Raw genomic sequence first — 24,438 nt, 5'->3', positions numbered from 1 at the left:
TTAGCTGAAGAGCCCAAAGAAAATTCCTAACTTAAGGACACCAGCAGATATAATCATAGAATCAGAGAATGGCCTGGGTTGAAAAGGACCACAATGATCATCTAGTTTCAACCCCCCTGCTATGTGCAGGGTCGCCAACCAGGCTGCCCAGAGCCACATCCAGCCTGGCCTTGAATGCCTGCAGGGATGGGGCATCCACAGCCTGCTTGGGCAACCTGTTTGTGCCCAGAGATCTCCTGGTTTCTGTTTCTGTCTCAAGGAAGAAGGGCTGAATTCCCCAGACCAGAAGATTTGTAAGTAATATTAGCATTCATATGACCAGAAATGATAGGCTGTACCTGGATGTGCAGGACCAATGGAGAAAGGATTAAAAGCACCAGCTTACAGTGCCACAGAGCACAGTGTGCCTGGTTTAATCATACAGCCAGACAGCAGGGAGATGAAGAACAGACTGAAGATAACAAAGAACAAACCTAAAGATAAGGTGACAACAAAGATGAAGAACTGGAGCTGGAGGCATAAAACACCCAGAGATGGATGACAGCAGGACTCTTTTGGCAAAGATTTATGAGACCAGATAATGAGGCAGAAGATCCCAAACTGCCCATAACAGATCTGTCAAAAAGCAGTTTTTTGGAGCCAGTCAGGAGGAAGCAGGGAGAGGTAGTGAAGACTCAACATCCGATATCCTTAGTCCATGGCACACACCAGTGATCCCCAGAACCCCATGTTTGTGAGGAGGTGGATGAGAGTGTGTGCAGTCCCCTAGTCCAAGGTTTGTAAGATAAAATCTCTCTACCTTTCCTTTCCAGGAAAATGCTTTGCCTCCCCTTGTTCCAGACATGACCTCACACCAGCCATACTCCCAGCAGGATGTGGGAGGGGCATTCATACCACCATGGGGCATCTCAGCCAAAGGAGCCCTTGGGGATCCCCTGCATTTCCTGGGGGTGGCACTGAGGTGAGGGGCAGGGCTGTGTCCATCTGTACCTTCACAATGAAGTCTCCAGAGCACTGAGAGATGCTCAGATCATGCATTCCTTGCAAGAGGGTCTCTCAGGCAGCCCTCCCAAGTGGCTGTGACCCCCACCTCCAGGAAGGGAGTCCCCAGAAACCCCAGCAGCTTCTAATGCACAACCTCCCAAGGAAGATGCACACACACCAGTGTCCACAAGTCCCCCTGTCTCACAGCTGTCATCCAAACTTGGTGAGGGAGCGACTACAGAGCAGCCATCCTCCCCACCACCTTGTCTTCCAAACACAACTCCAAAATTCTCCACCACAAGAGGACGCTTCTAGGCCTAGAACGAGCAATCAAAGACGTTATTTAGGAGGCCCCCTAGGGATGGCACTGCTCCAGGCTAGCACAAGGATGAGCCCCTCAGTTCAGATATCTGGGCTGTGTCCCCTATGGTAACACGTTGCACTTCCATTCACAACAACCAGCCCCATCCATCCCTCAGGCCTAAGGGCCTTGCTTTGCGACCCCCACACCTCACCCACTCCCCTCAGCACGCACTTCCCGCCATTTCTGCCCCGCCCGCCCTGCACCTCACGGCCGCCCCCTACGGGCCGCAACGCTCCCTGCCAACAACGTTCCGACATCTCGCGAGATCTCCTCGTGAGGAGGAAACCGGAAGTATCGGGCGAGCGCGGCCGGGGCGCGGCGTCGGTGGCCAGGGGCCGTGCCCGCCGGGCTCCCTCCATTTCTTCTCCCCTCCCTTTCTTCTCCCCTCCCTTCGTTGCCTCAACCGCGCCGGGCACCCGCCATGGAGGCGAACGCACCGAAACGGAAAGAGGCGCGAAAGTCGCTGCGGATCAAAGTCATCTCCATGGGCAACGCGGAGGTGGGGAAGGTGAGAGGGCGGTCATTGGCGGTTGGGCGCTGAGCGGCAGGCTAGCTGTCCAATCGGAAGCGGGCTACCTACCAAAGAGGCGGTGGATTGGTGGTCTTGGCAGACTGCGGTAGCCAATCAACAACGAGCCTCTGTGTTCGGCTCTCCGCAGGGCGGGACTATATCTTGAGCTAGTTTTCTATTGGCTGACGGCTCTTGGCGGGTGTCATGGCGGTGTTTTGGCCCTGCTCTGAGCTCCGGGCTCGGCGGCTCTTAATACGGCTTCTTACGGCCTTTCAGGCAGAAGCTGTGCCCTGCCCTCTGGATGGGCCCGTCCTACAGCCAACGGAAACTAGCTGTCCTGGGATCCCTCTCTGCTTCCTTCAGGGAGGGTCCTGTGTTGGAGTTACAGTGAGAGGAGCCTTTGCTCCATGCTGTCAGCGCCTCTCTGTAAGGCACTCGGGTGCCATGAGGTGATCCCAGCTTCCATCAGGAGCTCACTGCCCTCTTGTTGCAGTAAGTGGCCTGGCCGTTCTCCAGGATGGAATCGTAGAATCACAGAATGGCCTGGGTTGAAAAGGACCACAGTGCTCATCTAGTTTCGACCCCCTGCTGTGTGCAGGGTTGCCAGCCACCAGGCCAGGCTGCCCAGAGCCACATCCAGTCTGGCCTTGAGTAAAGCCTGGGGCTTATCCCTCAGTCAGGGACAGAACCAGGGCTGGGGGGACATACTATGATCCCGAATGCACTTTTTAGCAGCCTGGACATAGCGTGAGATGTTCTTTGTTGACTTTTGGGGAACTGAGGCCCCCAGGCCCCCAAAGACACAGCTTATCCAGTCCTGATGTTTTACAGAGGGTAATAAATCAATTTTGTGATAGTCCATTCTCCAAACACATAGCCTTTACAATCTGAAGTCTGCATGATAATGAATGTGGCCTTGCCTGGCTCCATAGCTTTTTGCTAGGATAAGAGGTCACTTTGACTACTGTTTTCGCTTCTACGCTTTGTAGAATCAGTGGCTTGGGTTAGAAGGGACCTTGAAGCCCATGCAGTTCCAACCCCTGCTGTGGGCTGAGTGCCAGCCACCAGCCCAGGCTGCCCAAAGCCCCATCCAGCCTTGCTTTGGGCACTACCAAGGATGGAACATCCATGGCTTCTCTGGGCAGCCTGTTCCAGTACCTCACCACCTTCAGAGTAAAAAAATTCCACCTGACATCCAGTCAAAATCTCCCCTCTTTTAGTTTGAAAACATTCCCTCTTGTCCTATCACTATCACCTCAGTCACTCAGAACAGTTTCCAGTTCTTTCGTGGAATGTGAAGGTCAGGCCTTGGGCTCTGAGCTTTCTCTTCCAAACAGCTAAGAAAAAACAAACGCTCAGGAATGGGATTTGTTTTCTTCTTCCTTTTGCATAAAGAAAGCCTCTCTTGGCGAATAATGATGCCACCATTTTGTTGATTTAAGGACACAGGGACAGACAGAGCAGCCTGTCAGTGAATTCATTATTAATGTGAATCCTAGTCCTGCAGTGTGGTGTCTTCCCAGTGAAATTCCCTTTTTCTTTCTCCCAGAGCTGCATTATAAAGCGCTATTGTGAGAAGAGATTTGTTCCCAAATACCTTGCAACTATTGGTATCGACTATGGCGTCACCAAGTAAGTACCTTCGTGGTGAGCTGGGAGAGCGAGGTGGGCTGCGTGGTCACAGATGGTGTGGGGCAAAGTGAGGAGTCTGCAGCTGCAGTCAAGGGTAAGACATCAGTGGTGCTGTTTTCTGTCCCACTGCTTCTGAGTGACTGCTCTGCCTTGAGTCAGGCTTGCTGTGGAGCACAGAACAGAGCCACGTTAGTTTTCACAGCAGTCAAATAATCTGCGTTTCAAGTAGCCCTGGTAACACAGAACCCCATTGCCATGTTGCATCCAGAACTAGTGCTTTCCTCCTTGTCTGACTAGCCCTAGGTGTAATTTTCAGTCCATTAAACCCCAGAATCAGAACTTATTATTGATCTATCTGGTGCTAATCACTCAGCTCCCTCTCCACAGAGGGCTGGCAGAGAAGAGAGTATTCCTATGGGTACACAGTTTGCACAGGGATTGACATAGAGCTTCTGAACCGTTTCTTATCTCTCCTTTCAGAGTACAAGTCAGAGACAGAGAGATCAAAGTGAACATCTTTGACATGGCAGGACACCCATTCTTCTACGAGGTAAGGCAGACCCAGCTCTAGACACCACACCACAGGGCTGCATGTCTCTGTAGCATTTAGCACTTGTCAGCTTTCTTAGCATCTCTGGGGGGCTTAGACATGCAGTCCATCTTGTGTCTGAATGATGTGGCTGGTCCCGGATCGTCACTCTGCCTCATACAAATGGGGCTCTTGGTCAATTCCCAGACCTTGTTGTCTCCCCAGCAGTCAATATGACACTTTGTTCCTCTTTTCTCTGTTGCGCAGGGATTGGTCTTTTGGGAGCTGATCACTCCTGTGATGGGCCTGGGATTATTGCAGTCAAGGTATTGCATGCCTAGCTTTTGCTGGTACAAAAAAGCTTTTGCTTTTTGTTCCTGCAGGTGAGGAATGAGTTTTACAAGGACACGCAGGGAGTCATCCTGGTCTATGATGTTGGACAAAAGGAGTCTTTTGATGCTCTGGATGCGTGGCTGGCTGAGATGAAGCAGGAGCTGGGCCCCCACGGGAACATGGACAACATTGTCTTCGTTGTCTGTGCAAACAAGGTAGGCCATGGCAGGGAGCCGTGCCTTGTGCTGCAAGGTACTCAGTGCTCATTGTGTTCCCAGCATGAGCCAAGCTATTGAGCTCCCTCCAAAAAGGAAATACTGTTAGGTTATAGGGAAGACTTTCAAAGAGCTTGTATTTGAGGAGTACTGGAGGCCTCATTTCAACAGGGTTTGGGGAATATGGTGGCCACACGTCAGTCAGAAAGGGATCAAGCAGAGGTTACATAATCTCTGAATTAAATCAACACTCCAAGGCTTTTTCACACTTGTTGTCTGTGCTTTCTGTCCATGCTACCTTCATCCCTTCAAGATGAACAGTCATCTTCTCCATCATTCTCGGTTCTGTGCTCCTCCAGCTGTCACTGCAGACCTCGACTGGGCTCTGACTTTCCCTTTGCTCTCATTTTAGATTGACTGCACAAAGCACCGCAGTGTGGATGAAAGTGAGGGGCGGCTGTGGGCAGAGAGCCGGGGCTTTCTTTACTTTGAGACATCAGCACAAACAGGAGAGGGAATCAATGAGATGTTCCAGGTAACGTAGAAAGAAGGCTGTGAGGGTGCAGCCACTGTATTTAGCCAGGATGGCAAACTGCAAAACATTCTCTGAACTTCTGGATCCCACAAAGCTCTTTGGCCCACTGCTCAAAAGGATTTTTCCCAGTGAAGTGACACCCCTAGAAAGCTGTAGCTGTTCAGGTCAGGGTCAGTACTGGTCCTCTCAGTCCTAAGCTGACCTTAGCATTGCGTGGCTCAGAGCTGATGATCCTTCTGGCTGCAATGGGAACGTGATCCAGAAATGCTCCTGGTGCTGATTCAGGTGTAGCACGGAGCTTAAAATGCAGAGGGAGAGCCGTGCAGTGGGGAGCTGTGGGCATCCAGCAGTTACTCAGGTGCATCCCTCGCCCTTGAGGATCAGTCAGCAAGGGTGGCAGAAGCGTTCCAGTATCACTGCTGCTGCCTGCAGGAACCATTCCCTTCTGCTGACTCCTTCCTGTGTCCGTAGACGTTCTACTCAGCCATAATTGACCTGTGTGACAACGGGGGGAAGCGTCCCCCCTCCAGCATGGGGGTTGGCTTCACTAAAGAGCAGGCAGACGCCATTCGTAGGATCCGCAACAGCAAGGACAGCTGGGACATGCTGGGAGTCAAGCCTGGAGCCACCAGGTGAGGCAGACTTTGGCATTTGCCAAACAGTCCATCGTGTTTCTGTTTGCCTCTGTGGGCTCTTAGTGAGGTGCCTGCTGCTCACTTCGTCTCACATAGCAGCCAGGTTCAAGTTTGTAGCCACAAAATCAGGGCAATGCAAAAGAAACTGTGCACCAAATTTCCTCTTCTACCAGACAAGCCAGGCTGAATTTAAGGAGGGGAGTGCTGAACATGACAACTTCATCTCTTCCAGCTACCCAGCTCTGTGTTCTATCTCCAGGCTGAGCTGTTTGTAGTCACTCACTTGCCAGTTATGTTTAGAGTGGCTTCAGCTTTACCTTTCTTGCACTCTCTCTGGATTGAGGGAAGCTTTTAGGCTGCTGTAAGGCTGCTGCCCACGTTATCAAAAAGTGATTACAGTTCTTCCACGGTATCTTCCAAAAGAGAAGCTTTTCCCTTGCCTAGATCTCTAGTTAGGTGGAATTGGTTAATATTTGTGCAAGAGGTTGGATATGGAATCTTCCAGTTCTGCTGTGTGACTTGGGCAGCTAAAACAGAGCCCCAGAGCTTTGTCTTACATCTCTCTCTCTCTGAAACTCAGGAACTGCCCCTTTGTACACTTTGTGGAGGGCGTGGAGAGTGAATTTTTGGATAGCATGCATCATTCAGCACTCTCCAGTCAGCTCTCTGAAATGTAGGTGTTGAGCACGATCTCTCCTCCAGGCCCTCTGCATCCACGGGCAGAGATCAGCAGCTCTGCAGAGCAGATTGTGCTGTGATCACCGGCACGGATGGACTCACCTCCCTCACTGGGTGCCCCCCTCTCTCCACAGCCTGCAGCAGGAGATGAGGTGTCTGCCCTGCACCAGACAGCAGGGCTTAAAGGGCTGACGTGATGTGTGATGCCTTCGCCCTGAGTGTGTAGGCAGTTTGATGTGGAGCTGAGTCAGGGTGCATGTGCCCCCACGCTGTCTCCCAGCTTTCTGTGCTTGTGGTGCCAGAGACTCAGCACACCAGGGCACATGGCTCAGGCACGTGTGTGGTGTGGTGGGTGCATTTGTGCCTGCACAACCACAGAAAAACAGGATCATCGAGTTTGGAACGGACTTCTGGAGATCATCGAGCCCAACCCCTTTGCTAAAGGTGGTTCTCTAGAGCAGGATACACAGGAAAACATCCAGGTGGATTTTGAGTATTTCCAGGGAACGAGACTCCACAACCTCTCTGGGCAGCCTGTGCCAGTGCTCTGTCACCTTCAAAGTACAGTTTTTTCTCATGTTCATGTGGAATTTCATGTGTTCCAGCTTGTGCCCATTGCCTCATTGCTGAGCACCACTGAAAAGAGCCTGGCCCCATCCACTTGACACTCACCCTTTAGATATTTATAAGCTTTGATAAGACCCTTTCTCCAGGCTGAACAGTTCCAGCTCTCTCAGCCTTTCCTCATAAGGGAGATGCTCCAGGCCTCTATAATCATCTCTGTAGCCCTCCAGCAGTCTCTCACCAGCACCTTGACTGGAGGATCCCAGAATTGGATACTGTACTCCAGGTGTGGCCTCACTATGACAGAGTAGAGGCCACATCTGACTTCCCAGATAACTTTCCAGGTGTAGGACTCTACCTTTGTTGAATCTCATCAAGTTCCTCCCTGCCCAACTCTCCAGCTTGTCCAGGTCTTCCAAAATGCACAGCTTTCTGGTGTGTCAGCCACTCTTCCCAGCTTCCCATCAGCAAACTTGTCGAGGGTGCAGTCCATCCCTTTGTCCAGGTCACTGATGAAGATGTTAAACAAGACCAGACCCAGTACCAACCCCTGAGGCACTGCTAGCTGCAGGCCTCCAACCAAACTGTGCTGCTGATCACAACCCTCTGAGCTGTGCCTGTGGTGAATGTGCACCTGCCTCAGGAGAGTGTTTCTCCCCATCCTTTGCTTGTGCCATGCTTAGAAGTACCGTGGGCATTTTTATTTCAGCTCTTTGTCCATAGCTTCACTTCCAAAGCCTGGAGGTACTTGGTGCCAGCAAGAGAAAGGTTCAGAAGTGTCCACACAGCTGTGTTTAGTGCAGGGGCAGCTCCTCACTCTGCTGTGCTCTGCCAGCAGGACGAGGCGATGGTTATCTGCTACTCACGTCCCCTCACTGTTGTCTTCTGTTATCTCCTAGAGACGAAGTGAATAAAGCCTACAGAAAGCTGGCTGTGCTGCTCCACCCTGATAAATGCGTGGCTCCTGGGAGCGAAGATGCCTTCAAAGCCGTGGTGAACGCCCGAACTGCACTTCTCAAAAACATCAAGTAGGGAACAGAGCTGCTGAGAACTGGAAACCTTCCCTTCTTCCCAGCTAATTCACTGCTGCACTGCCATGGGGCACCTCCTTCCTCCTCAGATTCATCCGCTGGCTTGGACAAAGACGCTCCCACCACCAAGCATAGGAGCAGAACCGTAGTGTGCTTGCAATGAGTTGTAGAGGGGGCAGAGTGCTGAGGAGGGGAGAGGGACCCCCGAGCCTTCCCTGCATCTATGGCCTCAAGTTGGCAGAAGTGCTGAAAGCAGTGAATTGCCCACTTTCCCAGCTGTTTTACACTCCCCACAAACTACCAGCCTTGGAGGAGGTTGGATGTGCAGCTCTAGCCTGTGGTTGCAAGGAGGGTAGGTTTGGTTTGATTGCAAGGCTGTGTGGGATGGGAATGAACGAAGGGTTACGTAAAGGCTGAAGGTGGAATGAGACACATTCAAGCCTCGAGCCTAGCATTTGGCCTGAAAGCTGCTGCACCTGAAAGTGCTGGGGTCGTGGGTTAGGGATACACAGGACAGCAGCCCCGAGAGCTGCAGTCCCGCAAGCCACATGGTCCCTCCTTCCCAGCCCTCTGCTAGCCATGTGCACTGCTCTGACAAACTCTGGGGAAATGCCCTTGTTCCTGGTGAGGGACTGTCCTCAGGTGCAGGTGGCCCTTGGCTATTTGCAGATAGATGCCAGGCGCTGACCTCAGGGTCCCCCACCACACCTCAGAGCTGCATGTTGGTGTCAGTGAGAGTGGCAGCTGGCTCTGCAGGCCTGCTTGAGAGGAGCTGAGACCCCGCATGAGTTACATCCCCAAAGGGAATGTGCTAGGGCTGGCTATGTGAGACAGCACTCCCAAAAATCCAGCACCCCATTCACATGTGCCAGTCTGCCTACCCACTTGGCCCTGTGTCTCCCTCTGATTAGTTTAGCAGTAGAGGGGCATGTTCTTCCTCAGCCCTGTTTTCTGACAGCAGCAACGTGTCACCCTGCTTTGCTGGTTGTGTTACAGGTTTGTGTCTGCCTCACTGATCAGCAGGTGGGTCTGGGGTGCTTCTTAGTCGCATCTGCTGCTTTCTTAGAATATTCTTGTTGATTCAGAGAGGAGCACTGCTGGTAATCCCAGGAGGTGCCTGCAGAAGGTTGGGTCTGGCCAGTGGGATCCTGAGAGAGGTCAGAGCCACGGTGACTGCCTGACTCAAGTGGGAGATCCCTTGGGATCCTGTGATTTTGTCAGGTGATTTTGTCAGTTTTGTTACCTTGCTGCTCCGTGAGCGTGGCAGAGAAGGACAAGACGCTAAGCTGTGAAACTGAAGCCACTGAGTGAGTAAGTGAGTGAGTGAGTGTTTGTGCCCATATCTCACCCCCAGAAGTATCCTAAGTTCAAAAGTTTATTCCAATGGTCAGTGCAATATATATATTTTTTCACTACAGGCAGCTAATCTGTGTTTCCCCTTCAAACTATATCATAAAACAACAGTAGATCCCCCTCTTCTTGGCAGCAAGCATTAAGGGTCTTTAAGGCCAGCATCATTTTGCACTTGCTTTAGTTTCTGGTGCTAGGTTACTGGGAAGAAGAAACAAGCTGTCCTGCTGAGAAGCACTTTGTGCTCCTCCAGTGTTGATATCACAAGGGGAAATGTCATTAAGGGTCAGTGTTTCAATAGCTCCACGTATCCTCTGCCGTGTGTATAAAGAGCTGGGCTGGGGGAGGTCAGCAGGACGGGGATTGGAGCTGCAGTGTGTTGCTCTGAGTCTTGTTCCACGCGTTTTATAAGTCTGCAGAGTTCACTGGAAACCTCCCCACTCGCCCAGCGCAGGAAACCACTTGATTCTGGCTTCAGACCTATTACTCTGCATTTTTTTTTCCACCCAGGAGGGTGAATAATCCCGTTGCTGAATGGCGCGCTTCACTTTCAGGCTGAGATCTCGGAGCAGTTTAAAGGTTGCCTCAGTTCCCACTACTCAGGTGCCCTCCTGCTCTGCTGTGCCGTGCACGATCCCTCCGTTTGCTTCTCAGGTGACTGCCTGCTGCTGCTCTGGGGTTCCTCCTGTCTGTTCACTGAGCTGACTGGATGTTTGGGGATGATTTACACACACGCATGTCACGTCTAGCGATGCCGGTGACCTTCGAAGTTGTGTGATTTTTATAAATTAACCCTTCCCCCCCCCCCCTTTTGGAACAAGAAAGCCCTATGAGTTGTCCTCCCGCTGTGACTGCTTGCTGTTAATGTTTAATTGCCCTTTGACTCATTTCTCTCCGCCCCAGCTGGGTCTGGCCGAGGCTGGTGGTGAAGAGCTGCCCTCGAGGGTGATGGAGGCTGTGAATCAACTCTGCAGGAGGGAAGCCAGGCTAAGGAGAATGATGTAGCTTCTGCAGGGATGTGATGTGGGATGCCGTGGGGCCTGCAGCTCTCCCTGCCTCCCTTTAGGTGTCCCCTAAACACCTAGAGGCAGAGGGTTGGCTCCATCCTGCAGCATCTCTGCGCTGACAGCTCTGCTCATCTGCTTCCTATGTTGCACCTTCAGGACCCTGAACTCCACTCCCTTCAGCAAGGCTGTTCCTATCCAGGCTGGTTCTGTCTGCCCCAAACAAAGCAACTTTCCCTTCAGCATCCAGAAATTTGACAGAGAACTGCTTCTAGAGACCACTGGGAGCACGAAGACTCCATCAGTGTGGCCCACAGGTGCTGCCCACCTTCCTCCCAGCACTTGCTGGAGGCAGGGGCTGGGGAACACACTGGCATTTCTGGTCTGGCCCCGTGCCTGATCACCCCCAGCCACTGTCAGCTCTGCTTTGTGCTGCTCAGTTACTTCCCTTTAGCCACAGCAGGACAGAGGTAACCCCAAGCACTCCAGAAGCCTCCTGAGGGCTGCGGCTTCGGCATTCTCATTTTGGTATTAATTATTACGCAGAAGCAATTACTCCTCCTGGCAGTGGAGCCAGGATGGTCTCCCATTACAGCTGTTGGCCCAGAGCTCAGCTGAGGATGCATGGGTATCTGGCAGGGCTCCTTCGACTGTGGTCCAGGGCATCTCCAGCAGCTCTGAAGCATTGCCAGTTTTCCAGATCAGGGATGCCAGAGAGGAGCAGGCAGTGGAGCAGCAGTGAAACACGATGGACAGGGAACTTTTCTGAAGAGGTTTCAATGGGGACAGCCTAGAAGAAGGGGACGTACGTGTGGGAAAGCCTTGGTTTGCTGTGTTCCTCAGTGGGGGTATTGTAAAGCGGCTGTCACCCCAGAGAGGGCCGTGGGTGGATGGCCCACGCATCTTTGGGCTCTGGGTTTGGGGTTCCTGGCACCAAGTGAGGATGAAGGCATTTGTTTCAAAGAGATGTGCATCCTCTTGGAGACCGTAGCCCCGGTGCGTAGAAGGGGATGGGAAAGACGAAGCAAGGAGCAGCACTGAGTAGAGCAGGCTGGGATGCTGGAGGGGGCAATATGAGCAACCCCACCGGCACGGGAGCATTGCCAGCTACCCAAGCCCCGAAGCAGCTTCCCCCGCGCTCCCCTACCTTCCCCGCAACCCAGGAAGGGCCGCGAGCGGTACAACCCTCCCAACCCGCCCCCACCTCCCCACCCCGGCGGTACCGCGGCCTCCCCGCAGCCGGCAGCGAGAGGGTTACGGAAGGCGGGGACGCACCGGGGCCGCACCGGTACGGGCACGACCGGCGGTGGGCTCCCTCCCCCGGCCCGGGGAAGCCCCGAGCGAAGCCCCCGCGGGGCCGGAGCCCTCCGGGATGCGGGAGGAGAGCAGAGGATGCTGCCGGGAGCGGCGGGGCCGCACCTGCGCTGCCGCAACCGGGAGGCGGCGGGGCTGGGGCGGGGGACGGGAGGGAGGGAGCGGAGCGGCGGGGCCGGGGCAGCGCCGGGGTCGCCCCCGAAGCCGGCTGCCCTCGAAGGAGGGGCAGGGAAGGAGGGAAGGAGGCATCGCGACATTTTTCCACTCCGCGTCGCTCCGCTCGCAGCCAGGCAGTGCGCAGGGGCTGGGCAGGCCGGCTCGGCACGGCTCCCGGCCTTCGCTATTTATAATCCCCATCGCCTCCTCCGGCCGTTCTTCCGCGCGAGGAGAGCCCGGAGAGAGCGGCTCCCGGAAAGGAGAGCGACCGCGGAGCTCCGCCGAACGGGGATGCTGAGGGCGATGCCCCGCTGAGCATCGTTTCTCCGGGATCGGGGTGGGAAAAGCATCGCGATGCCGAGGAACAGGGATTTCTCGGAGCCCGAGTACTCGGCCGAGTACTCCGCCGACTACTCGGTGAGCCTGCCGTCGGACCCCGAGCACGCCGTGGGCCGGACCCACGAGGTGACAGTGCGCAGCTCGGGGCCGTGCCTCTGCCTGCCCCGCTTCATGCGCCTCACCTTCGCTCCCGAGTCCCTGGAGAACCTCTACCAGACCTACTTCCGTCGGCAACGCCACGAGACCCTCCTGGTGCTGGTGGTCTTCGCAGCCCTCTTCGATTGCTACGTCCTCCTCATGTGCACCACGGTCTACGCCGCCGACAAGTTGGCCCCGGCCTTGGCAGCGGGGACCGGCTTGGCTGCCCACGTGTTGCTTTTTGCCCTCTGCAAATACAGGCTGCTACCCGAGCGCGCCGCCCGTCGCTTCCTGCCCTACGTCCTCTGGGTCCTCATCTTGGCCCAGATCTTCTGCTACTTGGGCCTCAACTTCTCGCGTTCGCCCGAGGCCAGCGACACGGTGGGCTGGCAGGCCTTCTTCGTCTTCTCCTTCTTCATCACGTTGCCGCTGCGCCTGGCGCCCATCGTGCTCATCACCGCCGTGTCCTGCGGCGTCCACACGCTGGTGCTCGGCGTCACCGTCGCCCAACAGAGGCAGGATGCCCTGGATGAGGGCACGCTGCTGAGACAGGTACGGGGACACGGGGACAGGAAGGGGGATGCGGGGCCCCGGGGGTGGCGTAGGGCAAATCGTGCGATCATCAAATCATTAAGCTCGCAAAAGACCTCTGCAATCACCAAGTCCAACCGTCAACCCGTTACCACCTCACTCGGTCATAAAGGATCATTCAGGTTGGAAAAGGCTTCTGAGGTCTCCAAACCCAACCCCAAACCCCCCATCGTGCCCACTGGCCGCGTCCCTCAGTGCCACATCCCCACAGTTCTTCAACGCCTCCAGGGGCGGTGACTCCACCACCTCCCTGTTTCGATACCTAATATCTAACCCAAACCTCCCCTGGCACAACTCGAGGCCGTTACTTCTCATCCTACCTCATCCTAGTCAGGTTGAAGAGGCCAACTGTGTTCCCATGGCTTAACCCTGCGTTCACATCTGTCTCTATGCTTTGAGCCTAGAGTTGCTTTGATCCGGGCACTCTGAGCTGGTGGTGGTGTTTGTTGGCTGCAGGATGCTCCCCTAAAACACCCCCATGGCACCCATGCCACAGACCCGGCCTCAAAGCTACAGATTCGACCCCAAGAGCTACCCAGGGTGTGTAGACAAATGGGCTGTGCTTTAGCTGCTGGGGAAATTGAGGCACGCTGGGCTGAGGGCATCCCCATCCTCCCTGCCAAGGGGCTCCACTTGTGCTGATTTCCCCTTAAATTACGAAAATGGCTTTAAGAGGTCATTTTTAACCAAAGCCTGGCAGCAGCCCAGCGTGGGCCTTCCTCCAGGCTCACAAACAGCCACCAGAGGATTCCCAGGAGGATGGAGCTGGGAGAACTGAGTGGCCCCAAGCAGGCACCAGCCCCACAGCCATCAGCTCACAGGGCTGAGACCCATCGACCCCCCCCCAGTGCTGAAGCTCTGGTGGAGGCTGCTCAGCCCCGTGCCTGGGGATGCTTTGGGGATGATTTTCTGCCAAAGAAAATGTAGAGAAACAGCATCCCTGAGCTCAAATGCTGCCATAGGGGTGGGCCACCATTTTGTGCATGGCAGCAAACAATGGGGATGCAGGGGTAGAGTGGTCCTTGGCCCATCACCTCAATATTTCCTGGGAAATTCTTGCCTGGAGCAGCTAGACAGTGTTGTCACTGCCCCAGAGCAATGGGTTTTGCAGCAGGAGGGCGACCCAAGCCCCACTCATGTCCCCCATGGCCCATCCATCTTGGGTGCTCCAGCAGGCAGCACACACAGCGTTTCCAGGCCTGCTAGTAGCACGGCCTTCTTCAGGGGATGGGAAAATAAAAGGCAGAGCTGCAAACTTGTGCAGCAGTGGCTGTTGACAGTGGAAAATCCTGCTGGAAGTGCCCACACTGCCCGCTCCACACGTGCGCTCCGTGAAAAGATGCTACGGAAACCCGTGCAAGCAGTGGCTTTCCCAGGTTTTGCTGCTGATCCAAAAAATGCAAACCCAAAAGAGCTGCATGCAACAGGGACTCCATCTCCTGCCTTTGCTCCTGGCACTGCAGTGAGATGGTGACAACGTGCCCGGATCTGGGGGCTCTGCAGGCATCCCCCCGGCCAGCAGCGCCTGCATTCATCATTGCTGTGGCACGGCGAGTCCAGGGCCAGCAAAACCTTGGCAACGCCGCATGCCTCAGCCTCTGCTTGCTGCAAAAGAGGAACATTATGTCCAGAAATAAACATCATATGCTTTATTATTATGGACGTTTGTACGGCTCCCCGAGGGCACTGCTATTAATAGGATGAAGCAGCGGGTGCTGCTCGGACCCGGCGCAGCCCAGGAGGCTTGATGAGAAATGCCAGCAGCTTCTGCCCTGCTTCAGCTGTCCAGGATGAGCCCATGGGCTGAATGGGGCTGGGGGGCTGGGGCTCTGGGTTTGGTGGTGCTCCATGCCTTGAGCCAGACAGGATGCATGGGATTCAGTCCAAAGAATCATAGAGTCATTAAAGGTTGGGAGGGACCTCTGAGGTGCCCAAGTCCAACCCCAGCTCACACCCACCGTGCCCACTGCCCACATCAATCAGTGCCACACCTCTGTGCTTCTTGAACACCTCCAAGGATGGTGACCCCACCGCCTCCCTGGGCATCTGTGCCACTGCATCTCTGCTCTTCTGCAGATTAAATTGTTTCTAATATCCAACCTGAACCTCCCCTGGTACAACTTCAAGCCATTACCTCTCATCCTACCATGGGGTCTCCATCCCCTGCCCATGGCTTCGTTGTCACTCACTGGGCTGGGCCACTGACTCAGCCCCAGTTTGGATGGCTTCCACCCCTGCAAGACACTGGTGGGGCCAGAGGAAAATGGCACGGTCTGCGGCCCACCTTGGAGCACCTGTTGGATGGTTTGGGAGTTGAGCATCCCTGGCACAGCACAAGGATGTGCTTGGCTGCTGTATATATGGCCATGCGACGTGGGGTTTTGGGGTAGGCATGTCTCCATCCAGGCGAGGTTCCCAGTGACCCTATGTGTGCCAAACAGTGCTGAGCTCGGCGGAGTGGTGCATTGTCATGACAACTGCTTAAAAATAGAGAGAGGCGGCTGGTTTGAGGGTTTCTTCTCCGTGCCCACCTCCAGATGGTTCTCACTTGCCAGCTGCCATAGTGGGGCTTCCCGGGAATCCCGAGCTGCAGGGACGGGGGATGGGCACAAGCCATGAGAGCTGGGCTTTGGGATGCAGGGCTGGGGAGTAGGGGTCAGAAGGTGGACACTGAGCATGGTGGCAAGTCCCCAGTGGAGACAGGCTGTCACTCAGCTTGTGCTCTGGTATGGGAGGGCTTCTCCAAATCCTCAGAGCTGCCTTCAGCAGAGCTGCAACCTGCCATCGTGTCCTTCCTGCCACATTTAGCCTTTCTAGACTAAACAAACTGAATTCTTTCACTCATCAGGCATACTTTCCACGAAGGGCTCTTGCTCTTGTTTCCACTGTCCCATTGATGGAGTCTGACATATGGGCCAGGTCCAGCACCACGCTCACAGCAAACAGAATGGGTTTTCATGGCCAGCAGCACCTGGCCACATCCACCTTTCATAGCCACCTCATAGCCATGGTTTTGGCTGCTGGAAGGGATGGGAGCATGGACATTTTTAGGATTTGGCTGTGTTTTCATTAGCTTGTATACTTCAGCTCCTGCGTAACTGTCCCCAGGGCAGCTCCTATCCCTGTGGACCCACTGCCATTTTCCAAAACACCTCTGCAAGGTTTAATGAGGCAGTCAGCCCTCAGGGGCCCTGAGGTCTCCTGTCAACCTCTCCTGCAGAGCCACCGCTTCATGGCAGTGAAGTGAGTCCCCCCCAGCAGCTATCCACGGCTGTGGCACAGAGGCTTGCACATAGAGTTGATTTCATGTCTTCCATCATCAGAATGCTTTCTCACCCCAAATCATCCCCACAGATCCTGTCCAACATTGCCATCTACCTTTGTGCCATCACGGTGGGCACCATGTCCTACTACATGGCTGACCGCAAGCACCGCAAGGCCTTCCTGGAAGCACGGCAGTCCCTCGAGGTCAAGCTCAACCTGGAGGAGCAGAGCCAGCAGCAGGTAGGAGCCGTGGCTGGGGACAGTATGGGGACAGCAAGATGGGGCACAGGTGGCTGGCAACAAGGATAAGAGGACCAGAGGTGGGAATTGCGATTCAGTGAGGACTCACCATGTAATTGTCCTCTTCCAGGACCTCACAGCTTCTGACACGGTCACCTCCAAGCTGTCCCCATCCCCGTGGCAGGTCCCTGTCCTCGTGTGTAAGCAGGTGGCAGGTCCCCAGCTTTGGGCATGGCCACGTGGCAGTTCCTTACCCCGTTACACAACCACGTGGCATGGCCATACTGTAGGTCCCATTCATCAGGCATGGACACATGGCACGTCCCTTTGTTTGGGCATGTTCATGTGGCATGTCACTGTCCTTGGGCAGAGCCGTGTTGCAGGTCTGCAGGCATGGCCGGGCAGCAGGTCTCCATTACTGGACATGGACATGTGGCAGGTCCTTGTCCTCAAGAATGATTACAGCTATACAGCAGGTCCCTGCCCAGTCACAGACATTTGGAATGTCTCTGTCTATAGACATGGTCATATGGCAGGTCATTGTCCTCAAGCATGGCCATGCAGGATGTCCCTACCATCTTTGGGCAGGGCCATATGTCACATCCCCATCATCTGGTGTGGCCACGTAACATTTCTCTGTCCCCAGACATGGCCACACAAGAAGTCTCCATCACCAGGCATGGCCCTGCAGCATTTCCCCACCCCCAGCCAGCAATGTCCCCATTGGGATCTTGGCCACCTCACTTCTCCCGGGGCTGATCCTGCTGAGGGGACAGGAGTGATAACAGCAGGTGGAGAACCTGCATGGTGTTGACAGAAGGCAGTTGGAAAGCTTCATTTTCTCCAGGCGGCATCCAGTTATGAGCCCAGCTAATTTTAGCACCTTATCTGGGGCCTCTCTCCCCATCTCCCATCTCTTATCTTGTTGATCCGCTGCCAGCAATTTGCTCCCAATGGCAACAGAGATGTGTGTCGGGTCCAGCCCACTGTCAGCACCGTGCTTCTTGGGGTGGGAGGAAGAACCAGCACAACACCCACATCACAGGGAGCACTTTGTGGCCTTTTTCCCACCAGCACTGCCCCATGCATTGGCTGGTCAGTAGCTTTGAAGCTGGCAAAGCGACTGGGTGAATTCAGGGTTATTCAGCATCAAGCCCCAGTGGACATCTTGGGAAATCCCTGTCTCCTTTCCTTGCAGCAGGGTCTCTCTCTGTGCTGTCTGTATGGTGGCAGCTCTGAAAGCCACAGGCAGGGACATGAAGCTGTTCCTCCAGCAGCGGCCCCGCTGTGCACAGAAACCTGAGGGAAAACCCACTTCATTAACAGTGTTAATTACACATAGCACAGATCCTCACGTGCAGCCAGCTGGGGGATGCATCCCCTTTCCAGCTGCAGAGCTGTGGCAAAAGCAGGGAGTACGATGTCCGCCATGGGTTTACTCCTCCTTGGGGCCAGTGCTGCTGCCCTGTGGGGTGGCATGTGGACACACCATGCCTTTAAATCAAGAGTTCCTCCATGGTGTAGTTGTCCCATCCCCAGGGCAGTTTGCAGGGACATAAAATCAGAGAATCAGAGTCATTCAGGTTAGAACACACCTCCACGATCCCCAAGTCCAACCCCAGCCCACCCCACCATGCCCACTGCCCACGTCTCTCAGTGCCACATCCCCATGGTTCTGGAACACCTCCAACCTGAACCTCCCCTGGCACAACTTGAGGCCATCACCTCTTCTCCTGTCACTAGTAGACATTGCAGCAGACCCTCCAGTGCTGGCATGGGTTTTTGGGCTGAACTTTGTCACCTTTTGTCCCAGAGGAGAGGGGGCTGCTCAGAATAGCACACGCACAGTGCGCTTACACTCAGCTTCTTGCCCTGCCCCCCAGGAGCGGCTGATGCTCTCCATCCTACCCAAGCACGTGGCAGATGAGATGCTGAAGGATATGAAGAAGGACCCGAGCCAGAAGGAGATGCAGCAGTTCAACACCATGTACATGTACCGCCACGAGAATGTCAGGTAGGGCTGGCTTCTACCCATGCCATGGTCAGTGGGGAAAATCTCTCAATTTCTTGGGCCAGAGAAGCCCTAGAAGGAGATTGGGGGGGCGGAGGGGATGGTGGTGGCTACAACAAAGGGTAACAGGGGACAGCTGCCAGCCAGACTATGGCTTGGGGCCACTTTTTGATCCAGACATGATTTGCAGAGCATCGTTTCCAGCCACGTCCCAAAATAGCCTTTGGGGACATAGCTGAACCGATCGCCGCAGTCACGTCTGCGTTATGGGAAAAGAAATTCTCGCTGCAAATTCTCCCTGTGAGGAGCATATTTGTAACGCCTCGCTCCCCACAGCATCCTCTTTGCAGACATCGTGGGCTTCACGCAGCTCTCCTCATCCTGCAGCGCCCAGGAGCTGGTGAAGCTCCTCAACGAGCTCTTCGCCCGCTTCGACAAGCTGGCAGCCGTGAGTGTCCCCGCTCATCAGCAAGGGGATGGGCAGGAGATGCCCCATTTTTTTTACTGGCAAAAATAGGACGGGGAAGGGGTGGGGGCCCCCACCATCTGGGCTGCAGTTGGCCAAATCTTCAGGGAAGCAGGGAGGGAATGGAAAATCGGATTATTTGTGTCCCTTGTGAGCGTGGAAAAGCTTGGCATGGGGAAGGATGGAGCAAACCCTGCCTGGGAGAGGGATGGGGGGAGCCCAGTCATGGGGAGGGGGTTGATACCATGCCCCTTTCCCCAGAAATACCACCAACTGCGCATCAAGATCCTGGGTGACTGCTATTACTGCATCTGTGGGCTGCCCGACTACCGGGAGGACCATGCTGTCTGCTCCATCATGATGGGGCTTGCCATGGTGGAAGCCATTTCGTAAGAGCTTCTCAGATTGTCCCCAGGTTGTCCTTGTCATTGTTCCCAATATGTCCTCATCACTGCTTCCAGCATAACTTAGAATCATAGAATGACTTGGGCTGGAAGAGATCTTGAGCTGGCAGGGACCATGAAGCCCAACCAGTTCCAGTCCCATGCTGTAGGCTGGGATACCTCCCATAGACCAGCCTGCCCAAAGCCCCATCCAGCCTGGCCTTGGGCACTGCCATGGGGCCTGGGGCACCCACAGCAACCCGTGCCAATGCCAATGACAGTGTCCTTGTCCTTGTTCTCACTGTGTTCTTGTCATCATTTCCAGCATGTCCTCATCGTGTCTATTGTGTGCTGGTCACTGTCCCAAAGGTGTCCTTGGGATTTGGCAAAAAGCAGAGAGGACCCAGTGATGGGTACTGATATAGGCAGGGGCTCCCCGGTGCCCCACCAGGGTCACCCCATTGGGCTTCTCCAAGGCAGCACACCACCCTTACCCTTTTCTGTCACATTTCCTGTGCCAAGTGCACTCGATTAAGGAAAGTGTTATTGCCCTGGGGTTGGAAGAAGAAGGGGTAGTGAGTGGCTCCCATGTCACCCTCCCAGTTACGTGCGGGAAAAGACCAAGACAGCGGTGGACATGCGTGTGGGAGTGCACAGCGGGACGGTGCTGGGCGGCGTGCTGGGCCAGAAGCGTTGGCAGTACGACGTGTGGTCCACCGACGTCACCGTGGCCAACAAGATGGAGGCAGGTGGCATCCCTGGGTGAGCATCTCTCAGTGGGGATGAGACGTGGTGTCACCATCCCATAGGCATAAGGGTGGCCCCGGTTCACTGCACCTCGTGTCCCGCAGGCGTGTGCACATCTCACAGAGCACCATGGATTGCTTGAAGGGCGAGTTCGAGGTGGAGCCAGGCGAGGGTGGCTCTCGCTGCGAGTACCTGAAGGAGAAGGGCATTGTCACCTACCTCATCGTGGTGCCCAAGCAGCCTCTACGCAACGGCATCAATGGGGTGGTGAGTAGCAGCGTGGGCACCGGTGCCACCGCAGCAGGCATCCTTGGCACAATGTGAGCCACCGCCTCGGCCTTGCAGAAGCTGTCACTGACCTCATCCCATGGAGGCTCCCCGCTGCTCATCAACACCAAGGAGCGCAACGGCAGTGCCAGCTTGGCGCGCACCAGCCCTGAGGAACCCGATGAGTCCGACGCCAGGGTGAGGGGCACCCTGGAGAACGGGGAGGAGGATGGAGAGGTACAGTGCGTGGGAAGCACCCCCTTCAGCTTGTATTTTGGAGACTACCATGATGGCCTCAGCGTTCCCACTGATGCTTTGCTTCGTGGCGCAGGCTGTGAACCCATCCTTCCCCAACCCGCGGCGCCGGCTGCGGCTCCGGGACCTGGCTGAGCGGGTAATCGACGCGTCGCAGAATGAGCAGGAGCTCAACAAGCTGCTCAACGAGGCCCTGCTGGAGCGCGAGTCTGTCCAGGCGTGAGTCACCCAGCCGGCAGCGAGACCCAGCCCAGCCCTGTTGGGTGCTGATGGCCAATGTTGCTGGCAGGCTGAAGGGGAAGAGCACCTTCCGGCTCTCCATGCGCTTCATTGACCCTGAGATGGAGACGCGCTACTCAGTGGAGAAGGAGAAGCAGAGTGGTGCTGCTTTCAGCTGCTCCTGTGTTGTCCTTTTCTTCACTGCCTTGGTGGAGGTCTTCATCGACCCTTGGTATGTTGGGGAGGCACTGGGGATGGATTGCCCCAGCTCACCTTCAGCCCTGCAGGGCTTCAGGTCTGTCCCATCCTGGGTCTTTTTTGCGACAGGTTGGTGGCCAACTATGTGACCTTCGCGGTGGGGGAGATCCTGCTGCTCATCCTTACCCTCTGCTCGCTGGCTGCTATTTTTCCCCGGGTGAGAGCGGGATGGGCAGCCTCAGGGGGTGGGGATACTGAGGATAGGTGAGGTTTGGGAGCTGCTCTTTCCCCCAACACCTTCCCCATCTATATTTTGCGCCGCCCCATTATCCAATATTTGTTCTCTCTATGGCCACCGTGATGATGTGTCCCACCTGGGTGAAGTCCCTTGTCTTCTCCCGGCAGGTCTTCCCCAAAAAGCTCGTGGCCTTCTCCACCTGGATTGACAGGACTCGCTGGGCACGCAACACCTGGGCCATGGCTGCCATCATCATTGTCACCATGGCTGATATTGTGGACATGGTGAGACATGGGGCCAGCGCAGGAACCCTCTCTGACCTTCTGTGTCCCAGCAGTCCATAATTGTGCACAGTCCCATGCACAGCCAATCATTAAATCAATGAGGGCTGCACTGAAGCTGGAGAGGATTTTAGCACCTGGCAGTTGGGGTGTCCTCCACTCTCTCACAAAGTATTCCAGCTCTTGGGGGGACATCATCATTCCCTGCCCCCCGTCCTCATCCTGCCTTCATGCCCCCAGCTCAGCTGTCAGCAGGACTACAGCAGGACAAGCAACGGGACGGTGGTGCCACCACGGCCAGGCGGCTGTTGGGAGCAGCCCAAGTACTACAGCTACATCGCCGTGCTGGCTCTGGTGGCCACCATCATGCTGGTGCAGGTCAGCCACATGGTCAAGCTGACTCTCATGGTGCTGATCACTGGGGCAGCCGGCACTGTCAACATCTACGCCTGGGAGCACATCTTCGATCAGTACGACCGGCGCCGCAGCCAGCAGAGCATGTAAGGGGTGGTAGGAGCATGGTGAGGGGGCACGGCCAAGCTCACCACCCACCTACACCTTGCCACATCCTCCAGCAGGTCCTCGCTGGTCCCCTCCAAGTACTCCATGACAGCCATGATCTTCATCGTGATGCTCAGCTTTTACTACTTCTCTCGCCACGTGAGTGACTCAGCCCCCTTAGGAGGCCCCTTTCTTCCTTCCTCTCTGTGATGTTACTACAGCCCCGAGCCTGATTTCTGCATGCTCCAACAAAGCACGGTTGGTCCCCAACTGTGGAACCACCTCCAGCTCTTTTCCACGGAAGCCTAGAACTACATTGGCACCTCCATCTCCCCCATAAGATTTAGAGCAGGCAGCATCATGGTGGCTCCAGAGCCTGTGCTTTCCCCGTGAAGGTCCCATTTGCCCTTCACATGAGGTCTTATGTCTCCCATTACGGTTTCACCTTGCCCCATAGCCTCCATCCAAGCCTGGATCAGCCCCACACCAGCTGGCATGCTCCTAGTGCTGGTGAGGCCCTGCTGCACCCATCTCCCCCTGCCTGCAGGTAGAAAAGCTGGCCAGGACACTCTTCCTCTGGAAGATCGATGTCCACGACCAGAAGGAGCGAGTCTATGAGATGCGGCGCTGGAACGAGGCTCTTGTCACCAACATGCTGCCTGAGCACGTGGCCCGGCACTTCTTGGGCTCCAAGAAGCGGGACGAGGTGAGGGGACACCCAGGAACACAGACCTTCTGTCCCACAAGCAGCATCCCCAAGAATCCTGGTTATATGTAGTGATTCAACCCATTTATTTTTTTTTTGTTCATGGCCTCTGTATCTGGAGAGGTTGCCAAAGACTCTAGTCAAACATCTTTTGGCTGGACGGAGGAGATTTCTTGACCTTGCAAAGGAGGACTGCTGAGCACCCTTATTTTTTTCAGATGGAGGAGGGTTGGGGTTGGAGGCTTTGGGCTTGCTGGAGGTGCAGGCACATCTCCATCTGATAGCCACATCTCCAGCTGACAGCCACTGTCCTTCTCCTCCCCAGGAGCTGTACAGCCAGTCCTACGATGAGATCGGCGTCATGTTTGCTTCTCTCCCCAACTTTGCTGACTTCTACACAGAGGAGAGCATCAACAACGGGGGCATCGAGTGCCTGCGGTTCCTCAACGAGATCATCTCTGACTTTGACGCAGTGAGTTGGGCTGGGGCTGGTCATGGGGGCAACACAGGGCTGTGGCCAATAGCCTCAGGTGCCTGAAGACCTATCCTCATGGCTCAGCTCCTGGACGAACCCCAATTCCGGTGTATCACCAAGATCAAAACCATCGGCAGCACCTACATGGCCGCGTCTGGAGTGACTCCTGATGCCAACACCAACGGCTACAGCACCAAGGTAAGGGGTTCCTGAGGCAGGGGATGGTGGGCAAGGGGGGCATTCCTGACCCACTGCTCTTGCAGAAGGAGACCCTCTCGGATAAGGAGCGCTGGCAGCATTTAGCTGACCTCGCCGACTTTGCCTTGGCCATGAAGGTGACACTGATGAACATCAACTACCAGTCCTTCAACAACTTCATGCTGCGCATAGGCAAGTCTGGGGACGTGGGGCTCTCCCCTCCTTCCCTGTGAGCGGTGGGACCTCATGAGGCCTGGGGTGACCTCATGCCCTGTCCCTCAGAGCAGACCCTGGGTGTGCTATCTGGATGTCACCAAGCACAGAGGTGACACCCACCCTGCTCTTGCACAGGCATGAACAAGGGAGCTGTGCTAGCAGGAGTCATTGGTGCCCGCAAGCCACACTACGACATCTGGGGCAACACAGTGAACGTGGCCAGCAGGATGGAGTCCACTGGTGTGATGGGGAACATACAGGTGGGACAGCACGACCTGGGCAACCAAGGGGACAAACTGAGAATTATTCAGAAGTATTCACAGCCCTTGAAGTGCTCTGTGCTTTGCACGGGAAGGGAAAGCACTGCCAGCAGTATTCAGCAGGGCTGGAAGTAGTTGACAGCTCCTCTAAGCTGGGAACTGGGCAAGGGGGCTAAAAGCAGGGCACCTCAAGACAACGGACAGCTTGGTGGGTGGGTAAACCTGGGGTTTGTGGGGTCCATGCTACCTGTGCTGTGTGCTGGGCAGGGTCTCCCCAGCCTCCCACTGTGTCCATTCGTCCCTGCAGGTGGTAGAGGAGACGCACCTCATCCTGAAGGAGTACGGCTTCCGCTTTGTACGCCGTGGGGCCATCTACGTCAAGGGCAAAGGGGAGCTGCTCACTTTCTTCCTCAAGGGCCGGGAGAAGCAGGGCTCCTTCGTCAACGGCTCATCCGTCACCCTGCCCCATCAGGTGGTAGACAGCTCTTGAGGGCCTGGCTCCTGCCAGCCAGCACAGCCACCGTCTGCCCAGCACCCAGAGGGGTGGCCAGGGGGGCCCAGTGCCCAGCACCACAGCCGGCGGGGACATCTGTCCCACTGAGGTCTGGAT

The 24,438-nt window shown here is 55.4% G+C and overlaps 2 protein-coding genes across 3 annotated transcripts; both read left to right on the top strand.

The window, feature by feature from the left end:
* Positions 1 to 1,624: 1,624 nt before the first annotated feature.
* On the top strand, positions 1,625 to 10,200 carry DNAJC27 (DnaJ heat shock protein family (Hsp40) member C27). The gene is made up of 7 exons (XM_052693440.1): positions 1,625 to 1,856; positions 3,409 to 3,491; positions 3,972 to 4,041; positions 4,404 to 4,568; positions 4,981 to 5,103; positions 5,575 to 5,735; positions 7,880 to 10,200. The coding sequence occupies exons 1-7, from the start codon at positions 1,770 to 1,772 to the stop codon at positions 8,010 to 8,012; spliced, it is 822 nt and encodes a 273-aa protein (XP_052549400.1). The 5' UTR covers positions 1,625 to 1,769; the 3' UTR covers positions 8,013 to 10,200.
* Positions 10,201 to 11,850: 1,650 nt separating this feature from the next.
* Positions 11,851 to 24,415, top strand: ADCY3 (adenylate cyclase 3). Of its 2 annotated transcripts, none has more exons than XM_052691061.1 (20): positions 11,851 to 12,864; positions 16,258 to 16,407; positions 18,291 to 18,421; positions 18,755 to 18,866; positions 19,146 to 19,273; positions 19,871 to 20,029; positions 20,119 to 20,281; positions 20,360 to 20,518; positions 20,613 to 20,755; positions 20,826 to 20,987; positions 21,083 to 21,170; positions 21,359 to 21,475; positions 21,713 to 21,972; positions 22,051 to 22,132; positions 22,521 to 22,679; positions 23,005 to 23,151; positions 23,239 to 23,352; positions 23,418 to 23,544; positions 23,704 to 23,828; positions 24,136 to 24,415. In XM_052691061.1, exons 1-20 carry the CDS (start codon positions 12,190 to 12,192, stop codon positions 24,316 to 24,318), a joined length of 3,384 nt encoding a protein of 1,127 aa, XP_052547021.1. In that variant the 5' UTR covers positions 11,851 to 12,189; the 3' UTR covers positions 24,319 to 24,415. The 2 variants fall into 2 exon arrangements, with proteins under 2 accessions (XP_052547021.1, XP_052547010.1); XM_052691050.1 differs by having other exon boundaries at positions 22,048 to 22,132.
* The last annotated feature ends 23 nt before the right edge of the window (positions 24,416 to 24,438 follow it).

Source organism: Tympanuchus pallidicinctus, unplaced genomic scaffold (assembly GCF_026119805.1).
Source record: "Tympanuchus pallidicinctus isolate F22 unplaced genomic scaffold, pur_lepc_1.0 scaffold1, whole genome shotgun sequence".
In the NCBI taxonomy this organism is placed as follows: domain Eukaryota; kingdom Metazoa; phylum Chordata; class Aves; order Galliformes; family Phasianidae; genus Tympanuchus; species Tympanuchus pallidicinctus.
This window is presented reverse-complemented; position numbering and strand designations above follow the sequence as displayed.